Source organism: Squalius cephalus, assembly GCF_949319135.1.
Source record: "Squalius cephalus genome assembly, chromosome: 4".
NCBI lineage: Eukaryota > Metazoa > Chordata > Actinopteri > Cypriniformes > Leuciscidae > Squalius > Squalius cephalus.
Genome location: NC_137125.1, coordinates 19476951 through 19495761, shown reverse-complemented (window position 1 = coordinate 19495761; position 18811 = coordinate 19476951). Strand labels below are relative to the sequence as shown.

General features: G+C 41.6%; 1 protein-coding gene across 2 annotated transcripts; it reads right to left on the bottom strand.

The window, feature by feature from the left end:
• Positions 1 to 2234: 2234 nt before the first annotated feature.
• LOC307157753 (uncharacterized protein) lies at positions 2235 to 18196 on the bottom strand. Of its 2 annotated transcripts, none has more exons than XM_079869677.1 (3): positions 18127 to 18196; positions 17324 to 17465; positions 2235 to 4623 (listed from the first exon to the last, which is right to left on the bottom strand). In XM_079869677.1, the coding sequence occupies exons 2-3, from the start codon at positions 17406 to 17408 to the stop codon at positions 3716 to 3718; spliced, it is 993 nt and encodes a 330-aa protein (XP_079725803.1). In that variant the 5' UTR covers positions 17409 to 17465; positions 18127 to 18196; the 3' UTR covers positions 2235 to 3715. The 2 variants fall into 2 exon arrangements, with proteins under 2 accessions (XP_079725803.1, XP_079725802.1); XM_079869676.1 differs by having other exon boundaries at positions 18123 to 18188.
• Positions 18197 to 18811: the final 615 nt, after the last annotated feature.

Below are 18811 nucleotides of genomic sequence, written 5' to 3'. Positions count from 1 at the left end.
AAATGATGTTAGGCCATCTCAGAGCCAGAGGAACAAGGATCCAACGTAAGTTGTTGAATCATGTATCGTGTTTCTCTGACAATGATCGGGCCGGATTTATGGGTGTATTCACTTATGTTGTATACTGTAATTCTTGACCTTCATTTCTAATTTTTTTGCAGTTTTGTGTGTGGCTATTTAATGAACTTTTTTGTAGGACGACGTGTGAAAGAATCCATGCAACGCATAGACCCAGAAGCGGTTATGCTGCGCACTCAACGGCTCCAAAAAAAGAGGCGCAGATTTTCAAAATATGATTCTATGTTATTAACACTTGACTATGTAGAGGGAAAAAAAATGCTATTGCTAAAATGGTGAAATGCTATTTCATGCATACTGAGTTTTTTACACTGTTAAAGAGTTGTATTCCCATGCTAAACATGGACAAAGTTTCAAAAATTGGATTCCCATGCTAAACATGGACAAAGTTTAAAAAATTAAGTTGGATTTGCACCTGCCCACACTGCCAAAATAACCAAAACCTGGTTCAATGACCATGGTATCACTGTGTAATTACTGTGTGATTTCATGTAATATTCTAATTTTCTGGGATTTTGATTTCGTGGGTTTCATAAGCTGTAAGCCATAATCATCAAATTTATAACAAATAAAGGCTTGAAATATTTCACTTTCCATGTAATGAGTCTATATAATATATTAGTTTCACCTGTTAAGTTGAATTCTTGAAATAAATCAACTTTTTGATGATATTCTAATTTTATGACCAGCACCTGTACATGTTCAAATTCACATTCGGTGTTCCAAAAAAAAAAAAAAAAAAGTTAGTTTCGATGAGAGGTGGTGGTGGAGTTTGGCACTATGACCCTATCTCGCCTGCAAATTAAATTGGTGCAAAACTGGCCGCCATGCTTACACACTGATTGCAGTGGAAGTGTGGCCTTACTTGCATACTCGCGTACTTTGTCACTCAATTTTACTGACTTGCACTAGAAGAAACTGCAATAAAGATTTTTTTTTATCTTGGTGATAAGTTTATCCACCAGTGTTTTGTCTGCTTTATACCTAAAACTTTTTTCTTTAAAATCTACCTTCTCAGGTGCAGTTATGTCAAAGCACTCAGCGTTCACTCATAAAGGAGGGCAGTTGTCTGATGAGGATGTAACTGCCTCAAGGAGGATTGCAAATGTGCGCAAATACATGTGGAAAGAGTCATCAGGAGGCTCAAAGAGTTCAGAATAATCTCCCAGACTGTATCCATCAACTTGGCACACAAAATGGACAAAATCCTCAGAATCTGTGCAACAGCCCTGAATGGGAAGATGTCAGAGCTAAGACTGGCAATGTCCAGGAAAAATGTTAATTAAAAATGAGTGTGTTTCCCCAGTGAATGAGTTTGGAAATGTTTTAAATGTGGCTAGAAGTTTGAAAATGTAATACTGAGGGGAAAAAGTGAGCGCTTTAAAAAGACTTTAAAAAGAAAATAAAGTCTGAAGTTGAAGTTAAATGAAGTTAAAGTTTTTACTTGAAAAAGTTTGTACTTGTTTGTACTTGTCAAGTCTGTACTGAAAAAAATGCAGTAAAGTTTGTATTTGAAAAGACTTGGAATTGTGTGTTCTGTGGAATGAGTACAAATATATGTGCAGGCTGTATAAAAAACATAGTTGTGCCACTAATATAAGTGAAAGTACATGGTGTCATCATATTCGAAGCATATTTGTATCCCTAATATAAGTGAAAGTATGTACTATGGAAATAAGTACATATGCATGTATACATATATGCGTCTTACATATATTTCACATTTATGTACATATACGGGAAAATATATGGCACCTACATGAAAACGGACATTTTTGCTATATTTTGAAATATATGTTTCATATATGTCTATGTGTTTTACATATATGAATTTTGCATATATTCTAATATAGGCAGCAGACATACATGGGCACTGACATTATATATGTAATTTACATATATTGACATATATTACATTTCTGTATGGGAAATTATAGTCCTGTGAGTCATGAAATTGCGATGATTTGACATATTTGACATAAAATGTAACCATAGCAACATGAGAACGTGATAACCATAGCAACATTTTGGCGTCTAATAATGTTATGATTTTTGTTACATTTACACTTTAGTCACAAGTTTACAAGTTTAAGTATGGCCTATTTTTTGTGTCATTACCTGAATGATCCACAACTGTATTTTTTTTTTTTTTTTTTGTAATGGTTGTTCATTAGTCCCTTGTTTGTCCCGAACAGTTAAACTACCCAATGGTCTTTAGAAAAATCCTCCAGCTCCTGCACATTATTTGCTTTTCCAGCATCTTCTGCATATTTGACTCTTTACTGGCAGTGATTGCATGATTTTGAGATCCATCTTTTCACACTGGTGACAACTGAAAGACTCATACACAACTCTTACAAACATTCAGTGATGCTCAAGAAGGAAACATCCATTAAGAGCCAGGGTGTGTAAATTGGTGTAAATTGTTCTTATTTTGTTTAAAAATTCATTAATTAAATTAGTACTGCCCTTCAGAGGCTAAATAAGATATTAATATGTAAAAGAAAATAAGAAAAATGTACACATCACTATCTTCTTGCTCAAACGTTTACCCCTGGCTCTTATTGCATTGTGTTGCATTCTTGAGCATTATCTTGCAGTTTCTGAAAGCTGTGACCAATCATAATGCAGATATCCACCATTTTTGTCTGACAAACAAACCAAACCAAAACCAAAAGGTGTGTATTGACATCTTTTTGCAGTTCTAATGTTCATTCATGTTTAATTCGTGCTATAATTAAAACAGATGATCAGTTCACATACTGCTTGAACTAAGGCGCTATACATTAAAGCGCCACAAAATGGTATTTATTGTTTGAATTTCACAAAAATGACACAATTTTAAAGCTGAGACTCTATTTTATACCAAAAGGAACCTGCTCTGTCTTGTCTGTTGGTGCACTGTAAGTGTCCTCTTTGCTCTGCAATATATTTTTCACTGTGTGAGAACATGATGTGTGGAGTGAGAGCAGAATGGCTTGTCAGACATAGCAACAGTAACTAAGAGGGGTGGGTCTTTGTGAAAGGTCAATTTCAAATCATTGAAATCTTTGTGGACTCGACTCGGACTCGGATGTTAAGGACTCAGACTCAAGTCCGATTCAGGTCCATTTGGACTCGGACTTGCTTGGTAAGGACTTGGACTCGACTCGGACCCAACACTACTACAGCCCACCAATAATACTTTCTCTGATAGTAGCTTTGTCATGCCATGGTTTCCCATGTACACTTACTCTAGGTAAGTAATTCTGTTGTCATAAACGGAAGTTCCCTTTTTAGTCTTTACAGTCCAAGTACACTTGATCCAGTGCTAAGAGTAAAATCACAGTTGGCGTGCCCTATTCTCCGCTCAAAACTGGACTTTAGTCCGTTACTAACCTGACGCAGATTTGCAGTGACAATGGATCTAACCTAATCTACTAGCGTCAACAATTTCAGAGTAAGTCAGAATAAATTCAAACCTAACAATTTATAATTAGGTTAAATAAATCATGGTAATTACATAATCAATTCAAAGAAAATCAATACAAAACATCAAATGCTCAGAAATAGAGAGTAAAAGACGCATAACACTGCAATTTCTTTCCAGAATGAGTTTGCAAATTACTTTTCAGATCTATTTTATCCGTGAAACGCACTAAAGATAAGTCCTCTTTTCAGTGTGTGTTCTCATGTGGGTATAACGGGTTCCTTTATGTGTGAATCTCTTTCCACACTGAGGACAGGTGTAAGGTTTCTCTCCAGTGTGAAGTCTCATGTGACTCTTCAGACTTTCTTTTCGCGGGAAGCTCTTTCCACACTGTTGGCAGGCATAAGGTTTCTCTCCGGTGTGAACTCTCATGTGAGTATTGAGGTTTCCTGTGTTTGTGCAAGTTATTCCACAGTGATGGCACATAAAAGGCTTCTGTCCGATGTGAGTTTTTACGTGGCGCTTAAGGCGTTTACGGTCTTTAAGGCTCGTCCCACACTGATGACATGTAAAACAGTTTGCTCTTAAGTGAAGCTTCATGTGCTGAATAAGGGTTTCTTTACGTGCAAAACATTTCCCACACTGACCACACGAGAAAGGTTTCTCTCCAGTGTGAACTCTCATGTGAGCCTTAAGATTACCTTTTCGATTCAAAGTTTTTCCACACAGTTTGCAGGTGTAAGCGCTCTCTCCAGTGTGAACGATCATGTGAGCATAAAGGGTCCCTTTATGTGCGAAACTCTTTCCACACTGATTACATGTGAACGGCTTCTCTCCGGTGTGAATCCTCATGTGGACTTTAAAGTTTCCATGTTGATAAAAACTCTTTCCACACTGTTGGCAGGTGAAAGGCTTCTCTCCGGTGTGAATTCTCATGTGGACTTTAAGGTTTCCATTTTTTTTGAAAGACTTTCCACACTGTACGCAGATGAACTGACTTCTAGTTCCTGTGTCTTGAGCTCTATTTTCTGAGGAAGTGTTTTCAGTCTCTGAGCAACTAAAAGATGTTTCTTCACTTATGAAATCAATGCGTTTCTCATTCAGATCTTGACTCTCCTCTTTCAGCGCCATCAGGTCTAAGGCAAAAAAAGACATATATGTTACAGACATCAAAACATTTATACATGTAAAGCATAAAAAACCAAAATTATACGTAGCTATAAACAGCAATAACAGACTCAAGCACTACGTTCCCATCGTCACACATGTATTTAAGTGGATCAATATAGGAGGACTGTTTCATAGTCTGTTGTATGTGCTACACTTCCTGTTGCCAGCTTGTGGCATTCTGACCCTGAATCACAGTAGCCATATTCATGACCCCATGACCAAACCTACAACACCAATGTGATCTTTATCAGACAATACACTTAGAAAATCCTAGACTTCCCTCAATTTAGCATCTTCAATGTCTTGCTTATTGGTGTGTCTCAATCAGCACTAAAGGGGTGACTTCTGGAATCCACTGCTGCTTCAATGTATATGTAATGAGTGATTATAATCAAGGTATTAATCAATATTTTCCTTCTAAATATCACGAGTTGAATGACTTCTCTAGGCTTATAAGATTTTACTTTGTTATAGTAGTTACCAGTGTGATTACTAAAAATGTTCTTTTCATGTATTCTCTAATGTCAGTATTTGATATCTGAATGCAGTAAAAGTGCTTCCTCATTTAGCCCGGCTTCCAGAAATGAAATATGGAAAGATGTTTTGTTTGAGAAAGGTCTTCAATGTGTTAAATCATATATCTGTTCTTCTAGCTCACTATGACGACTATAGGTAACAAGAGTCATTGGAACCAATAGTTTAAGTGACCATCTCTTAGTTAAAGACTTTACTGTGTTAGATTAAAGTGTAGCTCTCCTTGAGAGAAAGAACGTATTATCTTGATGTTTTGAGACAACTCTCCTGTTTATAGTTAGAGCCTGGCCAAATCCAACCTTGAGGAAGCTGTGTGTCGGTGTGTGTGTTAGTCTTTTTGGTTACAGCTTATGGAACAAGTGGCATTATTGGTGATCGACTGAGTTGTTGTTCAGGACATGTCGGCGCCCAGCAACCCAGATCTGCAACCTGGAAGGTCACGACTTGCCTAACTTAAGGGTCCGAGTGTCAACTGCCTAATCTATAGAGATATGCTTCAGTCTATCTGTATAGGCGTGGAAAATTAGTGTTTATCTATTTCTTAGCCAATGAGAATCATTCAACCAGAAGCAAGGATGTAGCTTAGACCTTGGTGAAGGGTATAACTGCTGTGATCTTTGTAACTGTAAGCGGGGCAGCCTACAAACTCCTGTGTGAGTCTTGAAGCTGAACTTCTGCTGATGAAACTGCAAACTATCTTTAGTAAAACTTTTCTTTCATTTATTATAATTCTGACTCCGGGTCTTCATTCATAATATCTGGTTCTTTGACTGTAAATCCCCTTACAGCTCCCTAGTTTACTAGTCAGGGTTCCGATCAGGGAGTCTGCAATTTTAAGGGTTGTCTCAATCCCAGAATCCTACCAGTGCACCAGAAACGTTCATTCCTAAAAAATACCCCAATGCACTTTGCAAAACCAGGAAGCATCAATGAAATTAAGAATAACTATTAAAGGGTTAATTCACCCAAGAACATTTGGGTTGCGATGGCACGGGTCGGGTATTGGTGAACATAATGACCGCTCACCGCTGTCAACGTTTTGTGCCTCTGATTCATGTCACTCCGCAAGTAGTCCATTCATTTGTCATGATACAAGTTCATTCAAAGTGGACGCGTACTGTTATAAATGTGCACACATGCAACTTCTACGGAAGACTTTATTCTCGAAATGTTTAGATTTAAAAATATTTCGACTTTAATCTCGAAATCTTTTTTTTTTTACGGATTATTATTTCTTTCACGTTGAGTTCAGGGCTTCCATAATAGCCTGACCTGACAAGACAACAGAGAAAATAATTGTATTTAAAATTTGGGGTTGGCTAATGGTTTGGATGAGATTATTAGATATTTGCATGCAGTAATGTGATGCACGTGACACCAAGACGCAAGAAAAAGTAAACCACGCCCAACCATCTATTCATGTGAACAGCTTCAGTTGACTGACGAAGACGGATGATTCAGGTAAGCAAAGCCAATATTGTTTTTCATTTTTATATTCAGGTCTAGTTAAATTTAACCAAGTGATCCATGGATCATTTTTGTCATGGTGCCATTAACATTAATGTAAAACGATTCTGGGCTAGCAAAGTAACGTTATAAAACCTTCCAGCCAAGGCTTGAAATTGCGACCATTTTTGTTGCATATACTCCTGAAATTTAATCTGTGCGACCTAAAAATATATTTAGTGCAGATAATGGTTGTTTGTGATGCGCTGATACGCGATGGCCGGACCATCATTCTATCAAAGTTACATAACCAATCCAGGGGTTCTCTTACGAGAGGTTTTCTCATATTGAGTAAGTTAGCTTACACGATATGAAGCCAAAAAATGATCCTTAATATTTTATTCATTGTCAACACAGTGCAGCAGCTAGCAGACCTAGAGCAGGCTATCTAGCGCACTCATTGGCTGCTCCGCGGCAACTGCAGCAGCCTACCAGTGAGCCTGGCGTGACGGCATCACGTGTCACAGCCCGCCAGAATGGGAGTGGCTTAGCACATAAAAGGAAGGCTCACAGGCTGCTACCCTGATTTTTCGTCTCTTCAGCGAAGCTCTCCGCATCGCTGTACTCTGAGAGAAGCCACCGCCGTCGAATCAAGCGCCAGCAAGCTGAGGAAAGCGTCTGAGGAAGCCGGCCGTCTTCGCCGCCTTCAGCCATCCGTGCCTGCTTCGCTATCCGGCGACAGTATCCTTTTATTGCTGTGCTTCTGTTGTGTGCTCGCCGCTGCGACACACTTCTACTAAAAGAGCGCAAGGCGTTTGATTCAAAATGCCTCGCATTTCCTGTGGCTCTTGCCGAGCCCCTCTCAGCGACAGGGACCGCCATGTTAACTGCACTCTCTGCCTGGGACGAGACCACGCAGCCGTCGCTATGTCTTTGAGCGGCTGCGAGCTTTGCGAAGAACTGCCGATGTCGACCCTGCGGGCTCGACTCGCCTTGTTCAACGCTGATGCTCTCACTCCGCCTGTCTCTGCTGGGCCGCGGAAGAAACGCCGCTCACAGAGACCACCGGAGCCCGATGTGCTAGCCAGGCGTTCGCCGGAACCTCTCCCGCGAGCCTCGCTCTCTCCCTCTCCGCCCCCGTTTCCCGATGCGCAGCGGCCGGCTCCTGCCCGCACTGCCGTCGCCTGAGGGGAAGAAGCGGATGAAAATGCCATCGGCGACAGCTGCTCTCTCCTGGCCTCGGACAGCGAAGAGTGGTCCGGATCTCACCGCTCCACCTCCTCTTCGAACCAGAAATCTGGCCGGGCCCACGCCAGTGTGGACGCCGAGCTTCTCCGCCTCCTCACTAAAGCTGTCGATCAGCTGGGCCTCGAGTGGTCCCCACCGAAGGCGCCCGCGCCTAACAGGCTTGACGGGTGTTTTCTGCCTAGCCGCCGCCAAGCGCCTGCCTCTAGGTCAGCACCCTTCCTGCCTGAGCTCCACGCCAAGCTTTCTAAGTCGTGGAACGCTCCTTTCTCCGCGAGACTCCGCTCTCCAGTCTCCTCGACTCTCTCCCAAAGTGGATGGAGCCGCTGAGAAGGGATACAACCAAATTCCCCCGGTGGAAGAGGCGGTCGCAGCGCACCTTTGCCCGCCGTCCGCAAGATGGCGCTCAAAGTCTGCCCTCCCGTCGAAAGCCTGCAGGACTACGTCAGCACTCATCAGCCACGCCTTCTCCGCCGCTGGACAGGCTGCTTCCGCCCTGCACACAGTGGCGGTTCTCCAGATCTTTCAGGCCGATCTCCTCCGTGATCTGGATGAGAGAGGCCCGGTCCAGACCACCTTGACAGACTTACTCTTCGCGCTACTAAGACCGCGGCTCAAGCCATCGGGAGATCCATGGCCACGCTTACCGTTACCGAGAGGCATCTTTGGCTAACGCTTGCTGACATGGGTGAATCTGAACGGTCCGTGTTTCTCAACGCCCCGCTCTCCCCCACCGGCCTCTTCGGCCCTGCGGTAAACGGCATTGTGGATTGTTTTTCGGAGGTACAGAAAGCGTCGCAGGCCATGAATCTCTTCTTGCCTCGCCGCTCGAGCTCCGCTGCAGGCCGCTCTCAAGCCCAGCCTCCTGCACGCAGTTCTACACAGCGCTCGTCTCACCCTCCGCCTTTGCAGCAACAACAGGGCGACCGCGGGGAGGAAAAGACGGTTGAGTCCCACCGCGGTCGGACCGCCATCAAAACATCTAACTTAGCTCTGTCAGTCCCCTTAGAAAAGGCTACTGCAGTAGCGTTCACCGCAGCCAACGAGTCAGTTACACAACTCGCTCGCCTGCACACAAACGCCGTTTTCACGGCGACCCAGAGAAATTTCAAAAAGAGTATAATGTCTGGTTATCCGGCTCACGCCAACGGTGTTATGAGTGTAGAAAATGTGCCCACTTCCCAGTGCTCACCCCTACACACAAGCACAATCTCCCCTGTGTCCCTCATAGAGCGCACTCTCATAAAGCGGGCTCGCGCCGCTCGAGTGTCAAATGTAGGAAATGTGCCCATGGTTCAGTGCCCACACCTACCCACTGCCCTCTCTGTCACACAGTTGTCCCAGGGGTTAGATCACCTAAAGCTCCCAAACACTGGCCGTGTTATGAATGTAAGCCCTGTGCCCGCCCACGAGCGCTCACACTTACTGATTAACCCCCACGCCGCTCTCACGCCACAGGTTTCTCACCGCAAAATGTTCTCCGTCTTAAGTGACCGAGTCATTGAGTGCTGTCCAGCCAGTCACTGCTATCAGCGAGCTCCTGTTCCCCAGCATCGACAGCGCGTGCGCCGCGCTAATACCTCTGTTGCGAGTTCCCTATCCCGCGCAGTGCAGCGGCCGGGACCCAGAGACCATTCGACCCCTAGCTATGCATGCGGAAGCGTGGGAAGCTATCCCGGGCGTGTCAGAATGGGTGCTGAACATTGTGAAACGGGGCTATTCACTGCAGTTCGCTCGCCGTCCCCCGCTCTTTCGAGCACGGACAGAGACGAGAGTGAATAAGGAAGCAGCTCACCTGCTTCGTACAGAAATAGCGAAACTATTGTGCAAGGGGGCAATAGAACAAGTGCATCCTTCTCTGACCGAGGCGGGTTTTTACAGCCGTTATTTCCTCGTACCCAAGAAGGACAGAGCCCTCAGACCTATATTACATCTGAGATATTTGAACAAAGCTCTCATGAGACGGCCGTTCAAAATGCTCACAACCAGACAAATCCTCGCGCAAATTCGCCCGAGGGACTGGTTTATTTCTCTCGATCTGAAAGACACATACTTTCAGATTCAGATTATACCCCGTCACAGGCCATTCTTGAGATTCGCCTTCGACGATCGGATATATCAATACACCGTCCTTCCGTTCGGCCTGTCGTTAGCACCCCGTACATTCACGAAGTGCATGGACGCGGCTCTCGCTCCCCTGAGAACACAGGGTATGCGAATTTTGAACTATTTGGACGACTGGCTGATACTGGCGCAGTCAGAGAGAGAGCTCATATCTCACAGAACAGCGCTTCTCAGCCATCTGAAAAGCTTGGGTCTCTCGGTCAACTGGACCATGAGCTCATTAACGCCCAGTCAGTCAATCTCTTTTTTGGGGAATAGAACTGGACTCGGTGTCTATGACGGCCAGACTGTCGACACAGCGCGCGCCGTATTCGACATCTCGCCGCATCTTTTCAGTAAGGCAGGCGATTTGGCCAACCAAAACGAAATTTTGTCCCGCCAAAGCCTTATTTGATCGTTGAGTGATGTAGAATAGAATGACTTCTGCGCTTGACAAGGGTGCATATAAGAACGAGCAAAGAGAGAGCCCCGGATTTTTTTTTCCTCCCTGAATTACCACGGGGTGTGAATTGTCACGAGACGTCTGAATCGGTGTATAACAAATCTGTAACACTTTACAATAATGTTCTCATTTACTATTAATAAACTGCACTTTGTTAATCATTGTTATGTTCATTTCAACATTTAGGCCACTAATAGCCTAGATTATTGAGATCAACATTTATTCCTATTCCTATTAATGCTTACCTAAGTATAATTTATTTTATTATTACATTCCCAGCATTTTTTTAGTCATGGCCAAACTTGCTCTGAACAGCCCAGTAAAAAATGTCGATGAGGGGGTGAAGAATCGGTTTAAATGGAGCTGGTTGCAGGAGACTGTCCAAATCCAAGGAGAGACCATGCCAATGAATTGTTTCAGCAAAATTAGGGAAGCAGGCAGGGCAATTTGCGACACTTGCGATCAACATATCAATTACGGAACAAGTGGGAAGAATGCCCTAAAGAAGCATGTGGAGCATCCAAAGCATATAAAGGCTTGGAAGACGCAACAGCAGAACATGCACGTCGATATAACACCATCAGATATTATAATTGTTGCAGCTTCACCCAACAACCCAGTGCAACCCAGAATTCCTCCTTTGTGCAACCGAGTTGCACAGGATCAAGTAAGTGCGGACTCATTTTGTGGTTTTAATAGCAACTAGATGTACCGCATGGCGGTACAAAATATGACCGCCGCTCAGGCCTGCACTGGCTTTCCACAAAAATAAATGACGTGGAGCAATTTGGCGGTATTGCGTGTTTATGTATATACCTAAAAAAAGTAGTAGTATGTGCATGTCTGTCTGTGTGTGTGTGTGTATGTGTGTGTGTGTTTGTGTATGTGTGTGTGTCTGTGCGTGTATGTATGCGTGCGTACATGTGTGTGCGCGTGTGTGTGTGTCTGTGCATGTGGATTTGTATGTGTGTGTATGGGTGTGTGTCTGTGCGTGTGGATGTCAGTGTGTGTGCATGCTTGCGTTTGTATTCCTGCATGTGTGTGTGTGACAGTTAGGGTTGCCAACTTCAGAAAAGGAAAATGCGTGACAATCGTGGTTATTTATAGGAAAATGAGGGACACTCAAAATATTTGTACTGTATCACACAGTGTACATCATTTCTGTGTCTGCAGTTAAGTTTGTATTTAAAAGGTTATCAGACATAAACACATTTGTATTGCTTAACCTATTTATGTATTTAATTCTAAAAATAATTTTAATGTCATACATGAAAAAAAGTCACATTACAAACAAACCATAGTTCAAAATAACAGCATTTATCTAAAATAGAAAGCTTTTTTAACATTATACACTAGGCTTACAGTTCAAAAGTTTGGGGATTAGTAAGATTATTTTTTGGGGAAAAAAATTAAGAAAGTAATTGCCTACTTTTATTCAGCAAGGATGCATTACATTAATCAAAAGTGACAGTTAAGATAATGTTACAAAAGCTTTCTATGTACTTTCTAAAAGCTTTAAAACATTAATAATAATCAGAAATGTTTTTTGAGCATATTATTCCCTCAGGTAGATTACATGTTTTCTTGCGTGGCTGGATGTTAGACTCATGAACAATAATCACGTTGTTTGCATTCGCCAAAATTGATTAGCCGAAATCAAAACGTGGAGAGTGAAAGGAAATTACTGTTTATTTTATACCCCCCCATGGATGAAATTCTACGAAACTTAGCATACCCCCAGAGGATGTCAAGTTAATCATACACATGAAATATGGTGCAGTTCTGAACATCTCAACTGAAGATAGGGGCGATTAAAGCAGAATAATATTGCATTTTCATTTTTTATGGGAGGGGCGCAAATCACAAATGAGTGATTATGGGCTAGGTTGATGTGGGCCCTTAAGAGCAACATACCATAAAAATTTCTTCATCCTCGGTGCCACGGTTCAGGTAGTTATTTAGGAAAAACTGCATTTTTTGGGTTTGGGGGGGCCCAGCGCGGGGGGGGGGGGGGGGGGGGGGGGAGTGGCCCCCGGGGACCAAACGGAATTTTTCCGTAAAAGTCTAGTGGGGCTACATGCCAACCAAATTTCATGTTCCCCGGTGTTTCGGTGTCCCTGGTATCGTTGACGAAAAATTCAGTAGATGACGGAAAAAAATAAATAAAAACATTTGACAATCCTTCTATGACCGCTTTCGCTAGCTACGCTAGCGGTGGTCATAATGAACAACTTTCTTGTAATTGCAGAAGAGTGTAGAGTATTAAATGTATTGTGATTTTAAAGGTGCCATCAGGCAGGACCAGACAGGGTATCATTTGTTTTTGTTATGAGGGGTTAGGATGTACAGTTGCACCTGAAAACACTTACTTTTTTCCCCCATTACCTTACAGGCACTCGTTCTTGGATTTGTTGCGGAGAACTCACTTCCGCTATCAATCACACCAGGGGCCGGTTTCACAAAGATAGACTTTGACTATGGCTTAGATATAGTAGATAGTCAGACTTCAGATAGACATCTAAATCAGACCGTTGCACAAAGCACTTAAGACTCTGACTATCTTAAGTAGGACTACACTGCAATGCATTCTGGGTAAAATAAGACACTTTTCAAAACAAAAAACATGGCGGATCGAGTACGCGCATTCAACCACTCAGTGCAGTTTACCCGAGCGGAAATATGTGTTTGTTGGAGGAGTATAAATGACGGAGTATGTTTTTATGTTTCCACTGTTCGATCGCGCCCGTGCCTCTCTCTCTCTCTCTCTGAAACACACACACACAATCCAGCATTGCAATCTTGACATCGCAGCCTGTGATTATGCTGCGTTCACACCAAACGCGAATAGAGCGTCAAATCCGCGTCTATCGCGTCTAGTTCGACGCTTGAACATTTTGAATCCATTCGCGCGTCCAAAGCGAGCGTTTGAAGCGAAATAGACTGGCGTTCATAGCTATGACTCCACTATGACTCTACTCCCTGTTGCGTAGTGAGCGTCCACTGTTTAGACTATGAAAGGGAGCGCGTCGATCGTTGCTCGCGTTGACTATGTAACGGCCCTAACAGTTACAAGGACATTTTACTTGGGAATGTAGTAACAAGAAGAAATGTTTAAATTATGAGCCATTTTCCCTTTTCTTCTGGCTGTCTGTAATGTAGGCTAACTAATTGTTACTGCTGGTTGCCAAGGTAACAGAGTCTTAAACCGAAGTTAGCCTGGGGGTAAGGTGTCTAATTTTTTTGGTCTAAATTAAGTCCTTATTTTTGTGAAACAGTCTAACTTGCATTAGACTAGTCTATGAGCAAATTTTAGACTAGTCTAACACTATAGACCAGTCTAAAATAGCTTTGTGAAACCGGCCCCAGGGCTTATTGATTTAGCAAAGGTGCTGGCAAAAGACCCAACAGCTCTTGCAGAACTATCTATAGACAATACCTCTGCTTCATACAAGCTCAATTATGGTGTTAAGAAGACAATTGAAGATGAAGTGCTGGAGGAAATAAGAAGTGTCCCCTTCTCCCTCAACATTGATGAGGCGACAAGCAAAACGTACAAGAGGATATTGGGTGTGCTTGTTAGCTACTGGTCCGAGAAACTTCAGAGGATGGTTGTGCAACACTTTATTTTTTTTATTTGATCAGGGACAATGCACAAAAAACATTAGTCTAAAAAAAGAAGAGATGTCATGTGCCAGGTTATAGGAAAAAATACTAATTTCCACCCGCAGTCCCTGGACAGGCTGATGTTATACTTACATAAATTCATAAAATATATGCAGAATAATACATGGAAGCATTACTTCACTCAAATCATAATAACAATCTCCACTTCAGGAATCTATCACTCATTTTACATCGTTCATATCACAGTCATTCAGTGCGTACAAGTTTGCTTTGATAATAACCACTGTTTGGTCAGGCGTGTAAATGTACTATAGTTTGTGCATGAAATAATTTCGTTTGGAAGAGTGTTCCAAAGGCTCTCTGCTTTATAAGAAAAATAAACAGCCCTGGAGGTAGTGTCTGTAACTGCAGAATCCCTTTTCAAGAAACTGGACAAGCTCTTTGAAAAGATGGGTCTGCCGTGGGATAATTTGATCTCCATTCTTATGGACTGTAATGCTGTAATGAGAGGCTCCAAAAATGGGCTGGAGAAACTTATCAGAAATTGGCGTGCCCCTCAAATGCTTGACATAGATGGTGACTCATGCCACCATATACACAATGCCAGCAAGACATTCTGCTCTCCATTCGGGCATTGGGTCGAAGGTTTGCTCTCAGATCTTCACACTTCACACTGTGATGGACTCACAGATGGTCAGCAGACATGAGAGATGGCCTCAGAGAAATTTTCATCATCCTCTCAGTGCTGGATGTGAGCCTGGACACATTGCACATGTGGGATGCATTCGTCATCTTTTACTATGCCTTCCTGGGCAATGAAGAACATACAAAGACATAGTCAATGGCATCCTTGAAAATCGTGGGGCAGGGCTCCAGACTAACTTTTTTTTTCTAGGAGCGCTGTAGTAGCCCCTGACTGAACATTTTAGGAGCGCAAGCAGAAAATTAGGGCCACACCTTAAATCAGCTTGCAATGCAATTATTCAAATTTCCCCCAAAATCAGACCTGCAAACTCCTCAGAGTAAAAAAGGTGACAGTGTTGCGCGGTGGGGGGGTGGGGGGCTGACACACATACAAATGCAAATGACACATTTCTGAGTGCTTTATTAAACAGAAATTTCATGTTTAATCCCATGCAACAAGAGATTAACACGTTTGCCAAATTGCTTTATGTTACACTTACTCTTCCATCAGCTGTTGTGTAAACAGTAGGGGTGTAACTGTTCACAAAATTCACGGTTCAATATGATACACTTGTGTCACGTTTCGGTTTGGTACATTTTTGATACAGCAAAAAGAAAGAAATACCAGAGAAATTTCCTGGATTTAATTTTTTTTATCTTTTTTTTTTAATTATATATATAAGTGTTTCTCCTGGTTTCCACGTCATCTATAGTTTATAACAGAGAACTCTGCGCCTAATCGGAATGTTTTTCACTGGATCCCGCAGCGATTATGTTATTAATTCTGAGGCGAATTCAATGGATTTCTTCACTAGATCTCCTAGTAACAGTGTCGTGTGATCGAGATCGGCCTGCGACTGGCAAGTTCGGGGCGCTGCGCCGTTATTGGTCCGAACCAATAAACGGTCCGTGAAGCATAAATGAGTAGCACATTTTCGTTCCGCTTTAATTTTGTTTGCATTCACTGCTCGGCAACAAAATAAATATAATATTTGGTCGCACCGTCAGGAAAAATGGTTGCAAAATGCGACCAATTGGTCGCAGTCTGGAGCCCTGTGGGGTACAAGAAGCTGGCTGGACCCGTGTAAAGGAGTTGTGGAAGGAGTTGCGAATCAGGTCCAAAAACTTAACAAATAAAGGGAAGATGAGAAAAGCTAGAATTTACAAAAAGGTGAGAAACAGCACACAATCCTCAACTCTTAAATTATGCAGAAGAGGCAAAGCTCAAAAAGTAGGTAGTGTTACTAAATATGATAAAATATACTTATTGTCAGTATTTTTGTTAGTTGGTTTGTCAAGAATTACATTAATTGGCAAAATTACTGGTGTAACTTCCGTGATTCAAACATAATGGGGAAAAGCTTATTTTCAAATCTACAGTGGCGTTTCATTTTCCTCAGGCAAGTCATTCAGTGTCCACAGCTTGTTTACTAGAGAAATTAACTCTAATGTTGCGTTCACACAAAACGCGAATAGAGCGTCTGGCGCGAGTGATTTTAATGTTAAGTCAATGTAAAGACGCATTTACGCACGTCTGGAGGTCCTGCGGCGCAAATGAGGCATTGGTGGACGCAAATTCGCCTCATTCACGCAAATTGAACGTCTGGCACGATACGTGCAGATGATTTTATTTGGTGCTTTTTGTGCATTCACGCGTTTGACGCGAATTCGCGTCTGACGCCCGAGTTGAACTTTGGTCTGTTCGCGCCGCGTTAACCAATCAGGAGCCTACTTGCTGCTCTCACGTGGTGAAGTGAGGGAATAAACTCCCACCCGGAGTCACTCATTCAAAATGGAGTATAGTAATATAGCAGAATGTAATATTCAATATTGCAGTTAACTGAGTATCACTAGAAAGTGAGTATATGGTGAGTATCACTAGAAAGAGCACCAACAGTGGTATCCGTACCACAGATTGAAAAACACTGATAGTTTTTCAATATTTAATATAGAAAGAAGATGGAAGAAGATATTTTGAAGAATGTTGGTAATCAAAGAGACTTGAGGTTGAATAAATGATGACAGAATTCTCATTTAGGGTGAACTATCCCTTTAAGAAAATGTATTATAATTAAATTTATTTAAAGGTCCCATGACATGCTACTTTTTGTAGGCTTTAATATAGGCCTTAGTGGTCCCTAGTACTCTATCTGAAATCTCTTTCCAAAAATTCAGCCTCGGTGCAGAATTATAGCCACTACAAGCCAGTCCCAGAATGAGCTTCCTTCAGACAGGCTGTTTCGGTGTCTGTAGCTTTAAATACTAATAAGGAGGAGAAAGGCGGCGCAAGGTGGAGGGTGGGTGTGGCCTTGACCATCTTGCGCAACGGTACCATGGCGTGCATGTTTACGTTGGATATAGCAATGGCACGAAGACACGCAGTCTTTCACGCATTTCAGTTTGACCCAGAATCTGATCCGGATGGAGAAGCAACGGATGAAGAAGTTGCAACTCAGCGGCTCCAGCAGGACGTTTCCGAATGGTTAGTTTAAAATATTTTACAGGACACTCATATTTCATTCATTTCTGTAGAGCTTGACATTTTAATAAGGATCAAATAAACCAACCTGTTTGTGTCTCAGTTTGTTCTTGTTTCACTCTGAATGTTTCATTAATCTTCACGTCTTCACTCTCCTCTTTAATAAACGCCATCTTTATAATAGTGTCACGTGGATCTCAGTCGCTTCACCAGGAGTTTTTCTGTTTGTCCTGTTTAAGATGAGAATAATTAACAGAAAGAAAAATAAATCCACACTAAATCTCTGTGTGCGTCTAAATCAGATCTAGTTCAGTAGTTCAGTTCACTGGTAAGAGAGTCAGCCAGAGAGAGAGTTAATGGACTTAAATCACCTGATTAAATAATAAAAAAAAAAAACTTAAAACTAAATCTCAAAATTATATGAATTATGAAGTTATGACGTATAATTGGTGTTTAATTATGTGTAGATTATATTTAATAGATTACTCTTTCATGAAAACATTTGCAGTTGGTTTGTTAAAGTTGTCATCACTCATGTTTGTTTGTTGTTATTGCATTTACACTGTTTTAACCAGCAGATGACGTCAGTGTGTCATCAGTTAAATTCAATTCAATAATAAAATAAAAAAACATCTGTTTTTCTCATCACTATTTACAACTCACCACATTCGTGTTTACGAACTGATTCACGATATTGGGAGCAAAATTAGACGCTCTTTTTCTTTTACTCAATTGCGGATGCACTTTACTCACAAGAAATAACGTACATTAACTTTAGATAAAGCACTACAATGTTACATTCAATAATAAAGAATTACCTTTAGATCGCTTACAAAACCTATAAAATACACTGAATGGTTTGCATCTATTTAAACGATTTAAAACACTAACCTTTCTTCAGCCAAATCACAACAGTAGCAGGAGCACGGCGCAGCCATATGACGTCACATCGCCTCACCATAATAAAAGTCCTGTTCACACGCTAAAATGTGCATGGAAATTACATACAAAAAACACACACATATAAATAATAAAACATACCAGAAGTATACAGGGTAATACAAACATTTAAATAATAAAACATAACAGAAGTATTCAGACTAATAAAAACATTTAAATACATGTCTAATTGTGAGCTGAAAATAACTGCTTATGAAAGTGTTTGTAACACATCTAATATTTGAGATTCTGTCTAACAAGTCATGAGGTTGGCAATTTATTTTTTAATTATTATTATTGTTTTTTTTTCACAGTCCATTTTGTCATTTTTGTTTGATGCATTTTCTATTGCATTGCAAAATCTACTACTGTCATACAAAAAATGTTTGTCTATAAATTAAACCAGATTATTCTAAAACATATTACCGTATCCTAAATGTAGTTGCAATTGTCTTCTATCCACATTAGCATGCACAATACAGGTGGATGTGTAACATGATCTGACCTCTATTTAGGGGTTTTATTGCAGTACATTTTCATCAATCTTTTCTCAAGGTCAGCATGTGTCGTTACAGCTCGTTCCAGTCTTTTGGAGTGACTAGTGTTGCTTCAGACAGATATATATCTGAACATCTGC

Excerpts from the sequence above, each read along its gene's own strand:
- LOC307157753 (XM_079869677.1), bottom strand. The coding sequence starts at position 17,408 with ATGGCGTTTATTAAAGAGGAGAGTGAAGACGTGAAGATTAATGAAACA. Across the intron at positions 4,624-17,323 it reads ACAAACTGAGACACAAACAG|ACCTGATGGCGCTGAAAGAG; the intron begins GTTGGTTTATTT and ends TTTTTGCCTTAG.